The sequence below is a fragment of the Hevea brasiliensis genome, chromosome 17 (assembly GCF_030052815.1).
Source record: "Hevea brasiliensis isolate MT/VB/25A 57/8 chromosome 17, ASM3005281v1, whole genome shotgun sequence".
In the NCBI taxonomy this organism is placed as follows: Eukaryota; Viridiplantae; Streptophyta; class Magnoliopsida; order Malpighiales; family Euphorbiaceae; genus Hevea; species Hevea brasiliensis.
In genome coordinates, this window is record NC_079509.1 from 16,924,796 (window position 1) to 16,943,778 (window position 18,983).

At 29.0% G+C, this 18,983-nt stretch overlaps 1 protein-coding gene and 1 long non-coding RNA gene across 2 annotated transcripts; both read right to left on the bottom strand.

Annotated features, from left to right (window-relative positions):
- Positions 1 to 10,564: 10,564 nt before the first annotated feature.
- On the bottom strand, positions 10,565 to 11,167 carry LOC131175495 (uncharacterized). The gene is made up of 2 exons (XR_009145680.1): positions 11,065 to 11,167; positions 10,565 to 10,973 (listed from the first exon to the last, which is right to left on the bottom strand). It is a non-coding gene; the product is annotated as an uncharacterized LOC131175495 (long non-coding RNA).
- Positions 11,164 to 14,239, bottom strand: LOC110643620 (3-hydroxyisobutyryl-CoA hydrolase 1-like). The gene is made up of 11 exons (XM_058139926.1): positions 14,100 to 14,239; positions 13,695 to 13,775; positions 13,498 to 13,566; positions 13,307 to 13,370; positions 13,116 to 13,195; positions 12,832 to 12,915; positions 12,653 to 12,737; positions 12,459 to 12,544; positions 11,943 to 12,064; positions 11,774 to 11,834; positions 11,164 to 11,684 (listed from the first exon to the last, which is right to left on the bottom strand). The coding sequence occupies exons 1-11, from the start codon at positions 14,136 to 14,138 to the stop codon at positions 11,475 to 11,477; spliced, it is 981 nt and encodes a 326-aa protein (XP_057995909.1). The 5' UTR covers positions 14,139 to 14,239; the 3' UTR covers positions 11,164 to 11,474.
- Between the last annotated feature and the right edge of the window lie 4,744 nt (positions 14,240 to 18,983).

Consider the following 18,983-nt stretch of genomic DNA (forward strand, 5'->3'; position numbering starts at 1 on the left):
TAGTCTCTGTTCTTGCTTACCTATTATTAATTTAGTTAATTTTTGCGTAGATAAAAACTTTATTTACATTACTCATTGCCTATTTTCTTTATTTTCCATTTAAATTATTGCATTTAGTTAATTTAGTTCTCCTATAAATTGCCATTGGTCTAAATAATCAAAACAACCATCGTCTAGTACTTAAACACAATTTCTCATGGGAACAGTACTTTACTTATCCTTTTATTACTTGATGCGGCCCGTATACTTGTGAATTCAACATCAAGTTTTTGGTGCCATTGCTAGAAAATTATTGTTTGATATTAGATGATATGGTTGTTTGGTTAATTTATACATTTTGTTTTTAATTTTATTTTATTATTATTTTACTTTGTGTTTTTCTTTTTGAATTTTTCTTTTATATTTCTAATTTTGTTTCCATTTGCTTATCTTGTGAGGTACATTGAGATGTTTCATCTATAAGCCTTCTCAAGTTTTGCTCAACTGCACTTGGAGCCCTTTTATGTTGCTTGGAGAAGATTCAATGATATGGTAGAGAGATTTTCCGACCAAGCCTTTCCAATCATTCTCTAATTCTTTGTTTCTATAATGGTTTGGATGAAGCGACAAGAAATTGGGTAAATTATGGAGCTTGGGCAACTAGTGATAATGTCTTCAAAGAGATCATGAGGATGTTATTCACTTGTTGAATGACATGGTGGATTTTGATTGCCATTGGCATTAGGACCCTTCATTGTAGTGTTGGAGTCGCCAATATCCCCCATAACACTACCAACCTAACATTTCACACCAACCATTTAAGTTTGAAGAAGAAAAGGGAGTGGGACTTGAATTGTAACACCCCTATTTGCATAGCCTGGTATATTTCACTGTTCCGGTGACCGGTGTCGATCTGGACAATTAAGGGGATTAGAACCACACTTAAGACAACTAGAGAAGCCATAAACACAAATAATTAGTAATGTCCAATTAGTTAATTATAAACAAGAAAAATAGAACATAAGAAGTTAAACGAGCCGAGAGTCACAACGATGGGTGACCTTTTCGGGAACGACTGCGAAGTCGTTTTAAACTCAAATTTCGAACTGTAAAATGTGACGCCGCTGTCCTTAGGACCCTTATGAACATAGTGGAAAAGAGAAAATCACGAAAAAGAACTGTTAAGCCAGTCAAATAATTAGGTCAGGGAGCCGGAAGAAATATTAAATTATTTGCAAACCGGGATGAACCGGCGAGGGGCAATTTGGTCAATTGACCTCGAGAGCTGACTCCTGACCTAACTGTCAAATAAAATCGGAGAAAAGAAAATTTCAGAATCGAGAATTAAATTAAAGAACTAATAGAAAAAAAAAATAAAAAAAAAAAGAGAATGGAAAAGTTAAAAGGTGATGACCTCATGCATGATGCCATAAAGAATATAATTAATTAATTTATTTATTTAGATTTTTGGTCTTCCTAAAGAGATAAAAGACAAAAGAAAAGAAAAGAAAAGAAAAAAAGTAAAAGCCTCATCTTCCTCACCATTTACGTTTCTCTCTCCCTCACCATTGTAAACCTCCATTAAAGCTTGCTTCAAGCTTTGAAACCACTATTAAACCCCAAATCCTCCCATACTTGCTTCACAAAAACTTGATTTAATCACTTGAGAGGAAGATTGCCCATCAAATAATTGAAGAAAATTGAGAGGAAGTGAAAGTTCAAAGACACCTAACAAGGTAAGTAATGCAAACTTCAAGTTTTTAGTTTAATTAGTGTATGTATAGCATCAAGAGCATAGAAATAAACTTAAAATAAAAAAAAATATATGTGTGAGGGACTAAACTGAAATTCGTCCAGCAAGGAGGGGAGACTGATTTGCATGAGTTTGATTGAGTTAAACATGTTAAGATGCTTGAATGAGTTGAATGATTGTGTTTATATGCTTTGAATTAGTTAATTTCAATGGATTAGAGTGGTTAGGGTTTGAGACCTAGGGTTTTGAGGCAAAAATTTAAAGAAATTTGTAAATGGTGTCTTTGACCTAATGTGAAGTGAAAAATGGTCATTTGTGACTAAATGAGGTGTGTTAGAAGTGTTGGAATTAAAAGCCAATTCGGATTGGATAAGGTCATGTGCTAGTAGCATGACCAAAATTCCCTTTGAGAGACCAAAAATGAAATTTTACAAGTCCAATGGATATGGGACTAATTGGGGATGAAAATAGGCACTAAATGACACAATTTTCATTTAGGAAGCATGCTCAAAAAGTGCCCAAAACCTAGTGAACAAATTGATCAAAGTTAAAAAATTGCAGGCTGCCTCTGCACAACCTGACCAAATGAACAATGTTTATTCATTTAGTCATAACTCGAGCTAGGCAGGTCAAAATGACTTGAAATTTTATCAGTGGTTAGATGAGATATAGATCTAAAACTTTTATGAAGAACACAAACCCAAATTATGCCATTAACCAAATTAAATTATTGAGCAAAGTTGGGTCACTGAATCTGCAGACTGTAGATTTGCCATTTGAACAGTAAAGTTTCAATGGCTATAACTCTCTCTAGAAAACTCTGATTTAGGTGATTCTTAAACCGATAGAAACCTAAGATATAGTATAACATTTCATATGAAGAAAATTAGACCAAATTATGAACTTAACTTGATCATATTGCTGAACAAATTTGGAGCAACAAATCTGCAGAACCAATTTCTGCAGCATGAACAATAAACGTAATTTGCATATAACTTGAGCTACAAAACTCCAATTGGTGTGATTCAAAAAGGAGAATAAACTTAAGACAATAGGGAACATTTTCTATGAAGAAGGTTTTGCCAAATTCCAACAGTAAACTGACCAATGAAATAGTACAACTAGGGACACCAAAACTGAAAATTTGGCAATTTTGCCTAAAAGACCAAAGTTTTGAGAAAATGACCAAAACCAACAAGTTTGGTGATCAAAATGTGGTATGTGGGTGAAGTTGGAATTCCCATACCTATTAAGCCTTAGAAAGTCAACAATTTGACTTGAATAGTGTAGTGAATAGTAACCCGAAACGCAAAATTTCAAGAACATCGAGTTTAGCACGTTAGAGCTAGGTAAAAATGAGACTAAATTTATTTTGGATTTATGTTAAGTTCTAGTACTAAAACATTATAAACTTTTGTGTTTCAGTTGAAAAGAATGCCGGGAAGGAACCCGAGGAACCGAGTCGAGGCTAAGAGGCGACTCGCTTGAGGTTTTTGCACAACGTATACTTTTTATAATCATCTTTTGCATACTGTTTTGAATAATGTGAAATATTGGATTATGGCATTCTTATGATATTTGATCTAAATTGTTGAAAGTTATTATGTATATTTGAAATGACAATGTTTAGCAAATTGTTAAGATAAGTTTTGAAACCACAGTGTCATGACCATATATTTGAACACCTCACTAGCATGACTAGTGGAGGTAATTAGTTTCAAATTTTAATTCCTTCTCTGGAGAAGTGTTGAGGTGTGCCAGTAGAAGAGGATATGAATGGATATCCATATATTTGAGCTAGCTAGCCTTGTGATGTGATTTCTCTTTAGCCTCTAGCTATTGAGATTCTATTTGTTTCGAACGGCATGATCTAACTGTGGGTTTTATGAAATGTGTTTTGATACTTTGAAATAAACTTGGTTTGCATTAAAATCTCATAATTCATGTTTTGTGTTTAATGCTCATGTTTAGTCAAATTTTTTGCATAAATGTGATTTAAGTTTTGCATAAAGATTATTTTAGTTTGTTGTGCACCACTGAGTCCTAGTACTCAGCGATAGCTTCTATTGCAGTCGTAGATACAGAGACTAGAGGAGTAGCAGACTGAGCTACTGAGGTGTGAGTAGCTATCAGCTTAAAGTCATCGGGTATAATTTATACCCTAATTGTAAATATTTCTTTTGATGTATGTATTGCATATAAAAGTATGGACATGTAAATGGGTCTTGAGTAGCTTGTACAAAGTTTGTATAAAGTTTGTAATAAAAAAATTTAGTTTGAATTTCCTTTGATGTAAATTTTGTAATGATATATATATATATATATATATATATATATATATATATAAATTGTTTTGTCTCTAATGAAATATGAGTGGAACTATTTTATTTAATTTGAATGAAATTTATTGTTAGTATTTTGAGGATTATTGAATTTTAAACTTGAGAAATTGATTGAAATGATTGTGGAGTTGTTGAAATGGATTGAGTTTGATTGTGAAATTGAAGTGGTTGTTGAGAAAACATTTTTAGAAGTGCTTTTTACAGGTATTTGAAGAACTGGTTTCTCAAAATACAGACAGAACTCTGTCAAAATTTTTATAAAATTTACAGAAAACTAAAATGGACCAAAAATATTAACTAGTTTTAAATTTTAACTAAATGTTTAAATACTTATTAGAAAATGCTCACCACTTAACAAAAATAAGAAAATTTTTTTAAAATCCCTTGTAGGGTACTTAATGAGTTATCGGTAGGTGAAGTTCGGTAGTTCATTAGGTATTCTACGGGATCATGTTATGCCTTACAAAGGAGTAAGGTGTGACATGAAAAGGTAGAATATAAATTTGAAAGTTCTTTAACTAACTATTAAAGATTTAAGAAGACCAGAGAATGAAACTTAAAAAGAGGGTAGCTAAATTGGATGATCTTGAAACATCAATAAAGAAAAATGAGCTATCAATTAAGATAATGAATAGACTTTATGAGAAAGAACTAAACAATCATGGTGGGGACAAGGAGTTAAGTTGTGACAAAGCTTCATGGGAATTTGGACATGTAAAGAAATGGAGCTTAAATTGGAAGAAGAAAAATCCCTTGAAGACGAGCTATTAGAAGAGTTTCCCCAAGAAAAAGAGCTAGAAGAGAAATTTGTGGAAGAGGAAATTGATGAAACCATCAACTTGAACTTATTAATTGTGCTTACACATACACCACCGGAAGACCCTTTTCTCTCATGGATAACTCATTCACCATTTTATATCCTCCATGAGCTAAAGCTTTCTTCGACCAAGTGTTGTTCGTGCTATATGCAAATTTGCTTCAAATCTAGCCAATTTTGAGGGCACTTTACATCAAGATCCATATTTCATTTTATATGACAATTATTATGGAAGTAAGCCACTTTTTGATTAGCATATCTGAAGGGGTCAAGCTAATGACCTTAAATTAGCACTTCTTGGCAGGAAACCCAAGTTTACTTTTAGTAGTTTGTTTATTTTCTTTTTGAGTTTTTGAGGTTTTCCCCATTTAGCTCAAATTTGATGTTTGTCTATTGTTTATAGGTGAATTGCAAATTTTGGAAAATTGTCAGATGTTGCAAAAAGAAAAAAAGAAAACAAGCTGTTGTTCAATGGAGTATTATAAACTTTTTAATTAACTATGAATAGTAATTTTATTGCCAAAATTTTGATTTGTTGATATTAGAAATTTGATTGTGAAACATATTCATATGCATGCTATTGTGTATTTTGTTGAATGTAACTTGAATGAGGATTGATATTGATATTTTGGACTAATTTGAGTTTTATTAGTGTGCGAAATGATGTCTGCTACAATTTAGATTTTCTCGTAGATATAGAGTTTTTGTTTGAAAAGTTGCTGTTTCTTATATAATTCTTATTACTGATATAGTTGTTGATGCAGATTTTCATGCTTAATGTGAATTTCATTTTTTATTTGTTTTGGATTTCATGTCTGCATAACCTTATTTGCAGAATATGCTTGAATTTGAGCTACTTAATTCTTAATTTTGCATTTTTAGAATGTGTTTATTTTGTTTTTGGGTTGAAATTTTAAGTTTTTTGGTGCAAGTCTACATTGGATATATACTGGAGGTCAGAGTAGCCTTATAGTAGCTTTTAAGATGTTTTTAGTGAGTAAAAACTCAATTTCTAAATAGGCCTGCTGAAATTTACTGATATTGTTGCTTACCCTAAGCTGCTACCCTATGTCAATCCTGCTTACCCTAAGTCATTTTCTGCTTACCCTAAACCGCTACCCCATGTCACTAGTTAAGTCATTTTTCTTTAAAAACCTAAATTTCCATGATCTTTTGCACATTTAAAATCATCATGAGGTAATAACTGACTTTTTACTATATGTGCCTATGGCATTTTGTTATTGCTTATGATATTGCTTACCTTGTGTCACTGTTGACATTGGGCAAGCAACTTCTTAAGCTTTGAAGCGTTGCTAATCCATACATTTTGGATACTTTTACACACATTTTCTTTGAAATATATTATTAATATCCTTTTGAGCTTAATTTTGAATTTCTTGTGGTTACTTAGACTCAATTCCCAATTGTATATATTTTATGAATTAATTGATTTATTCAATTTTATTCATCTTTGCATTCATATTAGATATTGAGGACAATGTCTTATTCGAGTTTGGCGGTAAGGGCAAAATTTTTTAAATTTTTAAGCATTTTCATACACTTTATTGTATTTCATTCATGCATGTACTTATACCACACATACATATATACATATAGTTGTATATAGTTTTCCTATAGATTGCACTTAGTTTTTATTTAATTTATGCATTCATTTTGGGAGCATGCGTATCATAAAAATAAATTTTTACCTTATTCTTAGAGGAGTGAGAGTTGCTTTGAAGAGCAATTGAACTTACCTTTAGAAAGGTTTAATGGATTGAATATTCTGGACAAGTGCAAGATTGTGAGATTCTTATCTTAGTTTATATTTTCTTAACGAAGGGCCACCCAATCAATTGCATTGAGTTTGAGTGCTTATAGAAAGCTCTATGGTAAGAAGTAACTATTGATGTCTCACAAATCCTATAATCATTCTAAACCTTTCGAGGCGAAATCCTAGCATGCAATTAAAAAGAGAAATGATTTAGGCATTCTTTAGATTTTAAACCCACTATTTAGCCTTAGCCAACCTCACTTTAAAATTTCCCTTTGAAACCAATTTGAGGCTACATTTATTCCCTTTTTCTTTCTTTGGTACCCACTTTATCATCTAGCCATAAATCCAAACACTTACCTACCCTTCATGATAATAATTCTTTAAGTGATAAATACACTATAGAAAAAATAATAAAATAAAAAAGAAAGAAAGAAAAAATATAAAAAAAAGAAAAAGAAAAAATATATAATAATTAGATGGGAGAAGTAATTAAAGTAAAAAGGCTAGCAAATTCAATCATGGGATGTAAAGTAATTCACCACCCAAGTGCACAAAGAAATAAGTTTGGGAATAAATTAAAAATGGACAATTATAATTCAAAGTCGATGTTATTTAAGCTGTCCCTCCAAAAGCTTCAAAGTTACTTGTTAGTATTGGTGATTTATTGTAAAGTTCTCCCTCTCATTAAAAAAAAAGAAAAAAAATTGTGTATCTTGATCTTTGAATAATTTGTTTATTCTTATGCTTTGTTTTCTCTATCCTTTCCTTGTTAGCCACATTATTACCCTCTTAGCCCCATTACAACCCTTAAAAGTCCTTTTGATCTTTTGATAGTGTTTTGCTACATTAGTGAATATTAGAATAGGAGGCTTGCCTATGAGATTGGAAAATATTCATCCATTCATTTATTTCTATCATTATTTGAGACACTTTAGTTTATGGATTACTCTAGAGTTTATTTTGGCTTGATCATTCTTTGTATTTGATTGGATTGGATTTGATGAGATGGATAATTGATCCAAGGCCAAGCGGTGATAACTTTGGTGATGATTGAATTCTTTGTACCTTGAAAGTGGGTATATGGTTTGTTGGTGGCTAGAGGTAAGCTTGAGAGTTTGGATAGGTGATTTTCATGAATCTAAGGAAAGATATTCCAATTGCATTAATTGTTTTTAATTTGCTTGAGGACAAGCAAATATTTGAGTTTGAGAAATTTGTTACACTCATTTCATATAGGTATTTTAAGATAGTTTTACATCTATTTTGCCCTTATAATTAAGTATTTTTTATAATTTTAGCTTTTTTAGCTTATTTGTTAATTTTAGTTACTTGATATTTTTAGCTTATTTGATATTTTTGCAATTGAATGTCAATGATGCATTAGAAGATGATTTTAGGAGATTTGGAAGCTTGAAGAATGGAAAAGATGAAGAAATCAAGTTTTCAAATCCAAACCTGTAAAAATTTGCATGAGAAATTGCTTGAGATCCTATTTAGGATATGTCATGATGCTTAACATGTGGCTCAGGTTAAGCTAAAGTCAAGCATAGCGAAAAATTCATTACAACACAAAAATTGCAGAGATTTGCTTAAGATGCTGCTTAAGCTATGCAGATAGGCAATGCAGAACCTGAAATTTGCTTAAGATGTTGCTTACGGTTAATTAACTTCATCAGCAGACAATTTAGAGCGTAAAAAGTTATGCTGACCTGGAAATTTCTACATCTTATCTCTTATCTATTCATTTATCCTTATCCATTTTTAAACATACTTTAGGGTAACTTTTGGGACTATATAAAAGCATTTAAATAGAAAGAAGGAATAACAGAAGAAAAGAAAAAAAAAAAAAGAATAAGAAGAAGAAGAAGGGAAGACGCCATTTCTGCTAGAGAGCTGCTGTTAAGTGATGTTTACCTGCAGTTTTTTCAGAGTTTTGGACTCTCCTTCACTTAGGTTTTTCTATTCTTAGTCTATTTTTAAGTTTCTTTTGTTAGTTTTTTCATTTCCTCTTGTAAATTTTACCATGATAGAATAGTTTTTCTAAGATTTCAGAGTTGGGTTGTAATATTTTGAATTTATTTATGGATTTGGATTGGATTTTATCTAGATTTATATAAATATGAGTTTTGATTCTTTTCTTTGTGTGGTTTATGTTGGATCCCACTGGGTCTAGTTTTTAATCTTTAATTAAAGGACCGAAAGGTGAAAATCATTGATAGATAATCAAGGATTTGAACTTAAAAACACTTAGATTTAGAAATAAAGTAGGGATTTAAGAGGATTCATTGATTGAATATAAAACTTAATAGGTTTTAAGTGAATCAAATATCATACAAAAATAGGTTTTGTTTTCTTAAAATATTCATTGGTTTGCTTGAAAAAGATATCAAAGAATTTTAGAATCAATCACCTTCAAACTCTATTTTCTCTTAAAATTGGATGAACTAAGACAAATCTCAATAGATTTAATTCATAAACCCCAACTCTAAAATCATTTTTACTATTAATTAGTCTTTGTTCTTACTTACCAATTATTAATTTAGTTAATTTTTGCTTTAATTAAAACTTTATTTACATTACCCATTGCCTATTTTCTTTATTTTCTATTTTAATTACTATATTTAATTAATTTAGTTCTCCCTTAAATTGTCATTAGTTTAAATAATCAAAACAACCATAGTCTAGTACTTAAACACAATTTCTCTTGAGAAGATACTTTACTTATCGTTTTATTATTTGATACGGCTCGTATACTTATGGATTCAACATCAGATAGATAGTATTAATTTATGACAGTTTAAATTTAAAATAAGTTATTTTTATTTTAAGTTTGGTCAATTTTATAATATATAATTTTATAATTTCTATTTGAAGTTGGGCCAAACATATTTCATGGCCTAATAATGAATTGGCCCAATCTTTTTATTATTATTTTTTTTACAGAGCAATCTTTTATTCAAAGGAAGCTTGGGTGATGAGGTGAAAATCCCATGATTTTTGGCATCCACTCTAATCATTCTTCTAAATATATTGTTGTGGAAACATAAAATTCAGCTAAATTTAATTAACATAATAAAATGTCTTAACAACACAAATACGAGGAGATGGTTTTTCTTAATTATTATACTCTAAAATACTTTTTTTTATTCCTAATATTTGAATATATTTATAGTTTAGGCTTCAAGACCTCCACTATTAGGGGTGTGCAAACGGTCGGTTCGGTTCCAAACCGATAAAACCGAAAACCAAAAATCGAAAATTTTAAAAATCGAACCGAACCGATTGATAAGAGAAAATCGAACCGAATCAAACCGATAAATTTCGGTTCGGTTTTAAACCGATCAAACCGAAATTTATAAAATTTCATATTTTTAACATTAAATCTAAATAATAAAAATATAAAAACAAAAAAAATAAGAAATCAAAACTCAAAAATCTTTAGGTTCGGTTCGATTTTCTTTGATTTCGGTTCGGTTCGATTCGGTTCGATTCAATTTGATTCGATTTTTTTTATTTTCTATATATACTAATAATTTCGGTTCGGTTCAGTTTTTTTTATTTTTTTATGAAAATAACCTAACCGAACCGATTAACCGAAATTATCAAAATTATAAACCGAACCGAACCGATTAAATTTTAAAACCGAACCGATTGAACCGAATTAATCGGTTCGGTTTGGTTTTTTGGTTTAAACCGAAAACTGCACACCGCTATCCACTATATTAAGTCTATCGGGAATTTTCCAGTCATCATCATCAATGCCAGTGAAACAGCGATCCACCACATCATTGCTCACTAAATCCAATTTTGAAGGCTCCCACTATTTACACAAATAGGAAAATAAATTAATATAAATAGGAAAAAAAATCAAAATAAGCATATTTATGCTAAAAAAATTCTTGTTTAAATTTAATCTATTGTGGATCCAAAAGTGGGATTCACATATAAATGTATTAATTCCATAATCAATCTATTTAGAGAAAATTTTCTCATATATGCTATTATAATTTTATTTAAATATAAATGGGGAAAAAAAAATCAAAGTAAGTATGTATAAAAGTAAAGAAGTAATAGTCCATGCCCAATTGCACAATAAGGAAAGTGAGAAATCAATCAATCAATAAACCGTATTAATTAAAAAGTATATGTGATAAATTAATATTTAAAAAAATTATGAATGTAAATAGAAAAGAAAATGGTTAGGAATTCCCAATTACCATTAAATAGAGAGAAATTTAAGATTTAATTAATTATATATCATGTCTTTGGTTTCTTGTCTTTGTCAAAGAGCATAGCTCTTGAACCCTGTAGAATAGAGTTATTTAATAATTAAAATTTTAAATTAAAAGAACAAATCAAATATATAAATAATTAATCAATTCTCATTTAGTTTTACCTCAAAAAAATCATGGTTGACGGTTGCTCGAACTATGTTGTAAGAAATTGTATAATCACGAATGAGACATTGTTTTAGATTTTGCACTTGCCCTTCTCTTATCTGAAAATTTCAATATTATCAATTAATTTTTTAATTATTAAAAACTTTTTGTGAAGATGTTAATTTATAGTGATTGTATCCCATCATCACCAACATCATAACTATTAATGTCATTACAATGAGCAAGTTAATATTTAAATAAATTTAATAAATATATATTTACCAAAGATGCCTTTTTATTTTCACTTTTACTTTATAAAAAAATTAAGAAAATAATTTTAAAAAAAATTGAACCAATAAGTGTGATTGAAATGCTAATATTTACGTGCATTTTTGTATAGGTATAAATATGAAGCACTGAATCAATGTCATAATGCAAAATTTATATCCAAATGCCAATAAATTCCCTCCCCCCTTCCACCTAAATTCAGTTTCGAGTGTGTATATATATATATATAAACCACTTCAATAGAAATTACCGATCTAAGGGAAATCTTGAGGCTTGTTGGACTAGCTGCCTTCATGGAATTTATTGCCTTGGTGATCCAAATTTCTGCTTTGTTTTTCGTCTCATTTTCCTGCAATATTAATTTGAAGAAATTATATTAAATCACATAAGTAATAATATTTTTTATATAAGCGAATAAAAATTATTTTTTACACTTACAAGTGCCTGTAAAATTTCCTCAACCGAGTCTTTGCAGAAACATTTGTTGATAGTCTCCAATCTAATTAATAATAAGAAAAAAAAACAATTAAGAAAAAAAACAACTCATAATCCATATAAATATACTTGTATTTTTTTTTTTTTTTTAATAATACTTGTATTAAATTACCTTCGATAAATGCTGTCTTCTCTTGTATTTGGCTTTTTGCTAAATTTATTAATAACTTCACAAATTGTTGTCATCTCTGACGATGCTAACGTTTGGAGTGCATTTTCTAACAAAGGCAAATCCTATTAATATATAAAAAAAAGAGTTAATTATATGATTAATAAATCTAATCTAATAAATATATTATATAAAAAAATATTATAATATAATATTACTTTTATTTATCATATTTAAATTTTACACAACAACTAACAAAATAATTAAATAATTTTATTTTTATAAAAATATATTATTAATTAATTAAATTATTATTTATCTCATATAATTATTTATTGTATAGATATTTATTATATTTAATAAAAATAAAATATAAAATAAAAAAAAATTAAACCCCCTAATTTTTTAAATATCATAAATAATTTTAAATAAAAAAAAGTCCAAATGCTTTAAATAAAAACCAAAAGAGAGAGTAATAAGTAATTAAGCATTAATTGTACATAATTTGAAAGCAATTACTTGTGAGAAAACAAAATGTGTTGCCAAGCCACATGCAAGCATTTCTGCTCCGTTTAGTCTAGCTCCTGTAAGTCCCAAATATTCTCCTGTATTACATAAAATAAAATTAGAGTAAAAATTAATTTATACAAATCTTTTTAAAATAAAATATTTACATTTAAAAAATAAATAGCAAAGATGAGAATTAATTTTACCAAAATGCCCTGGGAGCCTAGAAAGAAAATGCGAAGCCCCCACATCAGGAAAAAGTCCTATAAATACTTCTGGCATTGAAAATACCTGTAAAATATATATTTATATTTAAATTTAAAGTAAGATATAAAATCTAAATAATATTTAATATTAATTAATTAATTAATTAATTAAAACTTACAGTTTTCTCTGTGACAATCTTAAGCCTTGCGTGCATTGACAAGCCAGCACCTCCTCCCATTACAATACCATCAATGAGTGGAAGCTTTATGTAATTATGCGGGAACAAAAATGTAAATTAATGAGTTGCAAAACTCATGATTTTTTTATTAAATTTATTTTTAAAATTATGAGATTTTAAATTTAAATTTAATTAAAATCAATTATATTTAAAAAAATTGATAAATTGCTAAAGTATATTTTTAAAATTATTTTTAAAATGTGTTATATAAATGATTGACTCACCAAAGGTTTTCTATATGTAGCCAGTAAGTAGTCCAAGGTCAATTGTTTCTTATAAAATCTTGCTCCATGGCTCCAGTTTCCTGAATGGATCAACAACGATATAAAATAAAAATAAATTAAAAAAAGAAAATAAAACAATAATTAGAAAAAAAAAAAAACTTCCCCCGCACAAAATGCTATATTAACTTCACCAGTTATTATGGAATCAACAACTGAAACAACATCTCCCCCCGCACAAAATGCTTTCCCATTTCCCTATATTAAAAATCAAATAATAATTAGAAAAAAATTTGAAATAATCATTTATTATTATTATTATTATTATTATTATTATTATTATTATTATTATTATTATTATTATTATTATTATTATTATTATTACCTTCAAAATTACAAATTTGACACTAGAATCCGTCTCAAAGTCTCTGAACTTCTTCAGCATTTGAGAAATCTGCAAATTGGAATAATAATAATATATATAAAAACTAATTATTCTGCTTTAAAAATTAAAATTCGGCAGAAATTATGAATGGAAATAAAAGAGGAAATTAAATTAAGATAATTGTTTAGAGTGCATACCATTTCATAGCTGAGGCTATTTAACTTGGTTGGTCTATTCAATATCACTTTCCTATAAAATGAATCTCCTTCGAATAATACCTGATTATGCAATCATATGCTCATTATATATGTCTAAACTCATACATGCATGCATACTTAATATTGAATCATATGCTTGTGTTATGTGAAATTCAAAAATATATAAAATTTTAGCCTGTTTAATTTTTCAAATAAAAAAAAATAAAAATCAATTTGAACGAATTTTTTTAAATTATAAAATTCTTAAACCGAATTGATTAGTTTAATTAATTTTTCAGTTAAAACCATTTTTTGGTTAACTCTAATTATGGCCTACTGAGCTCTCTTTAACTCCAAATACTAATAATAATAATAATAGTGAATGGCAGAAAAGAGAATTGATACCTGGTTAAGATCCTTCTTGAAGTAGCCTAAGGAAGCCATAATTTTTGTGTTCCAGTACCTAACTAGTTGCTACGTTGGGACAGTCGACTCTAATGCTATTTATAAAGCAAAACAAAATGCTCCCAATGTGAAAGATCATTATCACTTGCAAGGAAAATGTATTTGTCCATCCCCGCCAACACGAAATTCACGTGCAAATCAAACAAAAAAGAAACTGTCGTGTAAAGTGATGCCGTCGGGTAAAACCGTAAAAGTGTGCACGACTATTAGCCAATTGAGGGATACCATGTGGCGTCGTTAGCGGTGGGGTATGACACTGGAGGAGCCTATCACGGGAGGATGAGGGTGGGACATGTCTGGATTTAGTGATTGCCCTTCTCGTTATTATATTCCCATAATCATAATATTATTAGATTAATGATAGCTATTTAACATGATGATAATCTATGCTAACTACAAAATAACAATTGATTGCCTTGTTTGTCCTTTGCTTAGGTCCTTGGGTAGCAAGATTTGGAGAAAAGGTTGTTTGTTATTAAAATCATTTATTTGAGGTAAAATTTTATTAGTTTTTAAATATTATATTATTTATCTTTAACAATAAATTTTTTAAAATAAAAATTTATTAATTTTTTAATATTATATTATTTATTTTTAATGATAAATCTTTTGAGGCAAAAACTTATTAATATATAAGATTCTGTTTGTTTATGAAAAATAAATGATATATAAAAAATATTTTTTATAAAATATTTTTTATTATTTAGTTATAATATTGAGTTAATAATATGTGTTTATTATATATATATATATAAGTGTTTTTAAATTTTAATAAGATTATAAAGTCTATAAAATAGTAAATCACTTCTTCTTTTTAAAAGATAAAGCCATTTTCTTTAAAAATGACTTAATTTTTCTATTGATTAAGAAAATATTTTTTCTTAACCAATTTTTCTGAGTGCCTCAAAAATTAGAAAAGGTAAAAAATATTTTCTAAGAAAATATTTTCTATAAAACAAACGGAGTTTAAATATTATATTATTTGTTTCTAATTCATTAATATTAATTTTATTTATATAAAAAGTTTTAAGTATCCTTTTAATTTGTTACTAAAAAATACCTCTTTCCCATGTAAAATAATATTTTTAATAATTAACTAAACTATACATGAATAAATTGTATAAAGTTTTAAGCATGTATAGACTTTAAATAATTAAATAATAAATGTGATTTGTTTAAAAAAAATTAAACATGCAAATAGACATATATATGTATTAAAATAAATAAAAAATATTTTTCTTTCAATTAAATTTAGATATGATTAAAGATTTTAATTAAGATATTATTTTTAATCATGAGCTAATAAGTGTTAATAAAATTAAAAAAAAAAACTCAAAATTTAGATAAAGCACTTCTACTATTTAACTACAAGAATTTTTATGATTTTAATTATATTGATTATGTATGTATTAACACACTTTTAAAAGATAGACAATAAATGGCTCATTGACTTCTATAATAGACAATTGTAGAATCTCATGGGAACTTCTTAAATCTTTGAAACATAAATCCCCGTTGCCTTGGTGTATCCTAGGTGATTTCAATGATACTCTCTCCTATGGGGATAAGATGGGCAGGATTCAACAACCAGCTTGGCATGTGAATGGTTTTAGACAAGTAGTGGAGTTTTGTGGGTTGCATGACTTGGCTTGTGTAGGCAACCAATTCACATGGGAACGCGAACTCAAGCTTGCTGAAACCTGCACAGCCTCATGCATAGGCTATGCAATAGTTTATGCAGTTGACCGAAAAATCTCCCAAGCTTGCCGAAATATGCAAAACCTTCTGCATAGCTTATGCACTTGCTTATGCACCTTCATTGAAACTCTCTAAAGCTCACTAAAACATGTAAACCTATCTTCACTCATTCTTTTCAGTTCTAACTCTGCATAAGATGTTGCATGGGCATAGTTTCTATTGTACAATTCCTTATTAATTGGCTAAAGAGCCAAGATTTTGTCACACGTGTATGACCTCACTACACACTATTTTTAGTCTATTTTAGGGTTTATGTCAGAAGATATAAAAGCATTATTACCTCCTTTTTGCTGTGAGAAGAAAGATTTGGAAGGAAGGTGCAACACCCTCTACCCGATCTGCAGTGTAGCCTAGCAAAGAATGCCACACTCGGTGTCGGAGCACCTTACTTATCTTACTTTATTCCTTTAATAATTTTTTCTTATCTCGTTATATTTTAAAATTAATTATATTCAAAGGAAAAACTGATAGAGTTTTCCCTATTTTATTATCCTTTGGTGTGTTTCACTATTCACTTGTTTAAAAATTTCAATAATATTTTCTAATAATAATTTCATAATGCTCATCATAACCATCTCATCATTTCAAGTATCATTTATGTATTTCAATTCTATATTCATTTCCATACATATCCATTCATGCTCAATTCATAATTAAAAATTCTCAAATTCCATTCATTTACATGATATACAAATTAATTACATAATTTCATAATTTACATCATATACATATTAAATACAATTTCATAATTTACATTACAACATAATAAATATTTATAATGTACAAAGTACATTAATATGACCTATATGGGCTGTAACACCCCTACAGGCATAGTCTTGTGCAAATCACTGTTCCGGTGACCGGTGTCAGTTCGGACAATTGAGAGGATTAGAATCATATTTAAGTCACTGAGAAAAACACTAAATGAAAATTAGTGGTGATTATTAGAAGGTTAAATATAGATAAAAAAAATAGAACATAAAAAGTTAAGTGAGCTGAGGGTTACAGTGATGGGTAACTTTCTCGGGAAGTTACTGCAAGGTTAGTCCTAACCCTAATTTTGAACTAGAAATTGTGACACCGCGGTCTTAAGGACTATGGCGAAGCTAGTGGAAAAGAGAAAATCACATAAAAGAGTTGATAAGTAGGTCAAATAATTAGGTCAGGACTCCAGAAGAAATACTGAATTATTGACAAACCGGATCAGATCGGCGAGGGGCAAATTGGTCAATTCACCCCTAGAGGTGACTCATGACCTAACTGTCCAATGAAATCTAAGAAACGAAAATTTTTAAATATATAATTGAATTAAACAACTATGGAAAAAAGAAAGGAGAAAGAAAAGAAAATAAAAATAAGATTAATTACATCATGCATGACATGATGCATGACATAATAAATTATAATTTTTATATTATGAAATTAGGGGATAGTTACTACAAAAAGTGACCAATTAAAATAAAAAGAAAAATTTTCTTCTTCCTCCCAAGTTGTTGCTGTCCATTTCCTCTCACTCCTCTCTCTCATTTTCCATTTTTCCACCATTGAAGCTTAATTGAAGTTTCTTAAATTCCAAAATTCAACCATAAAAATTAAAGATTTCTTAGTCAAAACTTTTAATTGACCCTCAAGAAGAAGATTTAGAGCAAGAAATTAAAGAAATTTGAAGAGTTCAAGAAAATTGGAAAAGCTTCAATTAAGGTACGTCCCTCTCTTCATTTAAATTGAAGTATAGAAATTTAGTTAAATGAGTAGAATTAACTTAGGAAAAATTGAATAATCATGGAGGTAGGGGAGGTGTAAAATTCTGTCAGCATATGTAGGATTAGGGTTTGGTGAGGTTGTTGGAATTAATGGTATATTCATGTTAAATTGAGTATGTAGATGTTAATAGGACACTTAAATTGCATGTATTGAATAAATTGAAAATTTTGGGTTCTTGACCCTTAGGGTTTTGGGAGGAAATTTGAGAATTTAGTAAATTGATGCACTTTGACTAAATGAGACTCAAAATGGTCAATTGAGACAAATTAGGATGTGTTTGAATGGTTAGAAGTAAAACAAAATTCGGATAGGTATGGGTCCAATTTTGGACAGCTTGACCTAGGTCCCTTTCAGGGACCAAAACTGTAATTCTGCCACTCCAATTGATGTGAATCTAATTGGAGATGAAAATAGACACATAATGGCACAATTTTCATTTAGAAATCATGCCCAGAAAATGACATTAAGATAGTGAACAATTAGATCAAAGTCGGAATTGGCACACTGCCACTGTACAAAAATAACCAAATGAACAGTAATTTGGTCTAGGCAGGCCTAAATGACCTGATTTTTAAACCATTAGAAAGCTATAATATAGTACTACAACTTTCATAAAGAACACCAATCTAAATTCGGCCCATAACCAAGTCATTTTACCACCCAAAATTGGTTGTCCAAAACTGCCAGAACCAAAAACCTGCCCAAAATTCTGGGTAGATACCAATCCGGCTAGCCTTAGGAAAATGGCTATAACTTGAGCTACAAAACATCAAATGGAGTGATTCAAAAAGGAAATTTAAGAAGAGATATTAAGGAACAACTTTGATGAAGGAAAGTTGGCCAAAATTCCACTGTAGACAGACCAATGGAACAATACAAACAAGTAACTCAAAACTGAAATTTTGATATTTAACCCTAATAGACTTTGAATTGAATTTGGTAATCAATGCTAACAAAAACATGACTCAAAATGTGGTATATGAATGTAATTAGAATTAATAAACCTATTTAGTAGGAAAAAGTCAACATTCTGACTTGAATAGTGTAATGAATAGTAACCCCAAAATATAAAATTTAAAGGATACCAATTTAAGCAAAGTTAAGGCTACAACTAAGTAGGCATAAAATGAATTAATGGATTTATTGTGGGATATGGTACTGAAACACTGTAAACTGTATGTTTCCGTTGAAAAAGATATTAAAAAGGGATCTTCAAGGAAAAACCAAAAGGTGGAGTAAATTAGTCAACAAAGAGGTTTGTGCACAACTAGTGTATTTATTGATTATGTTTCTTCATATGTC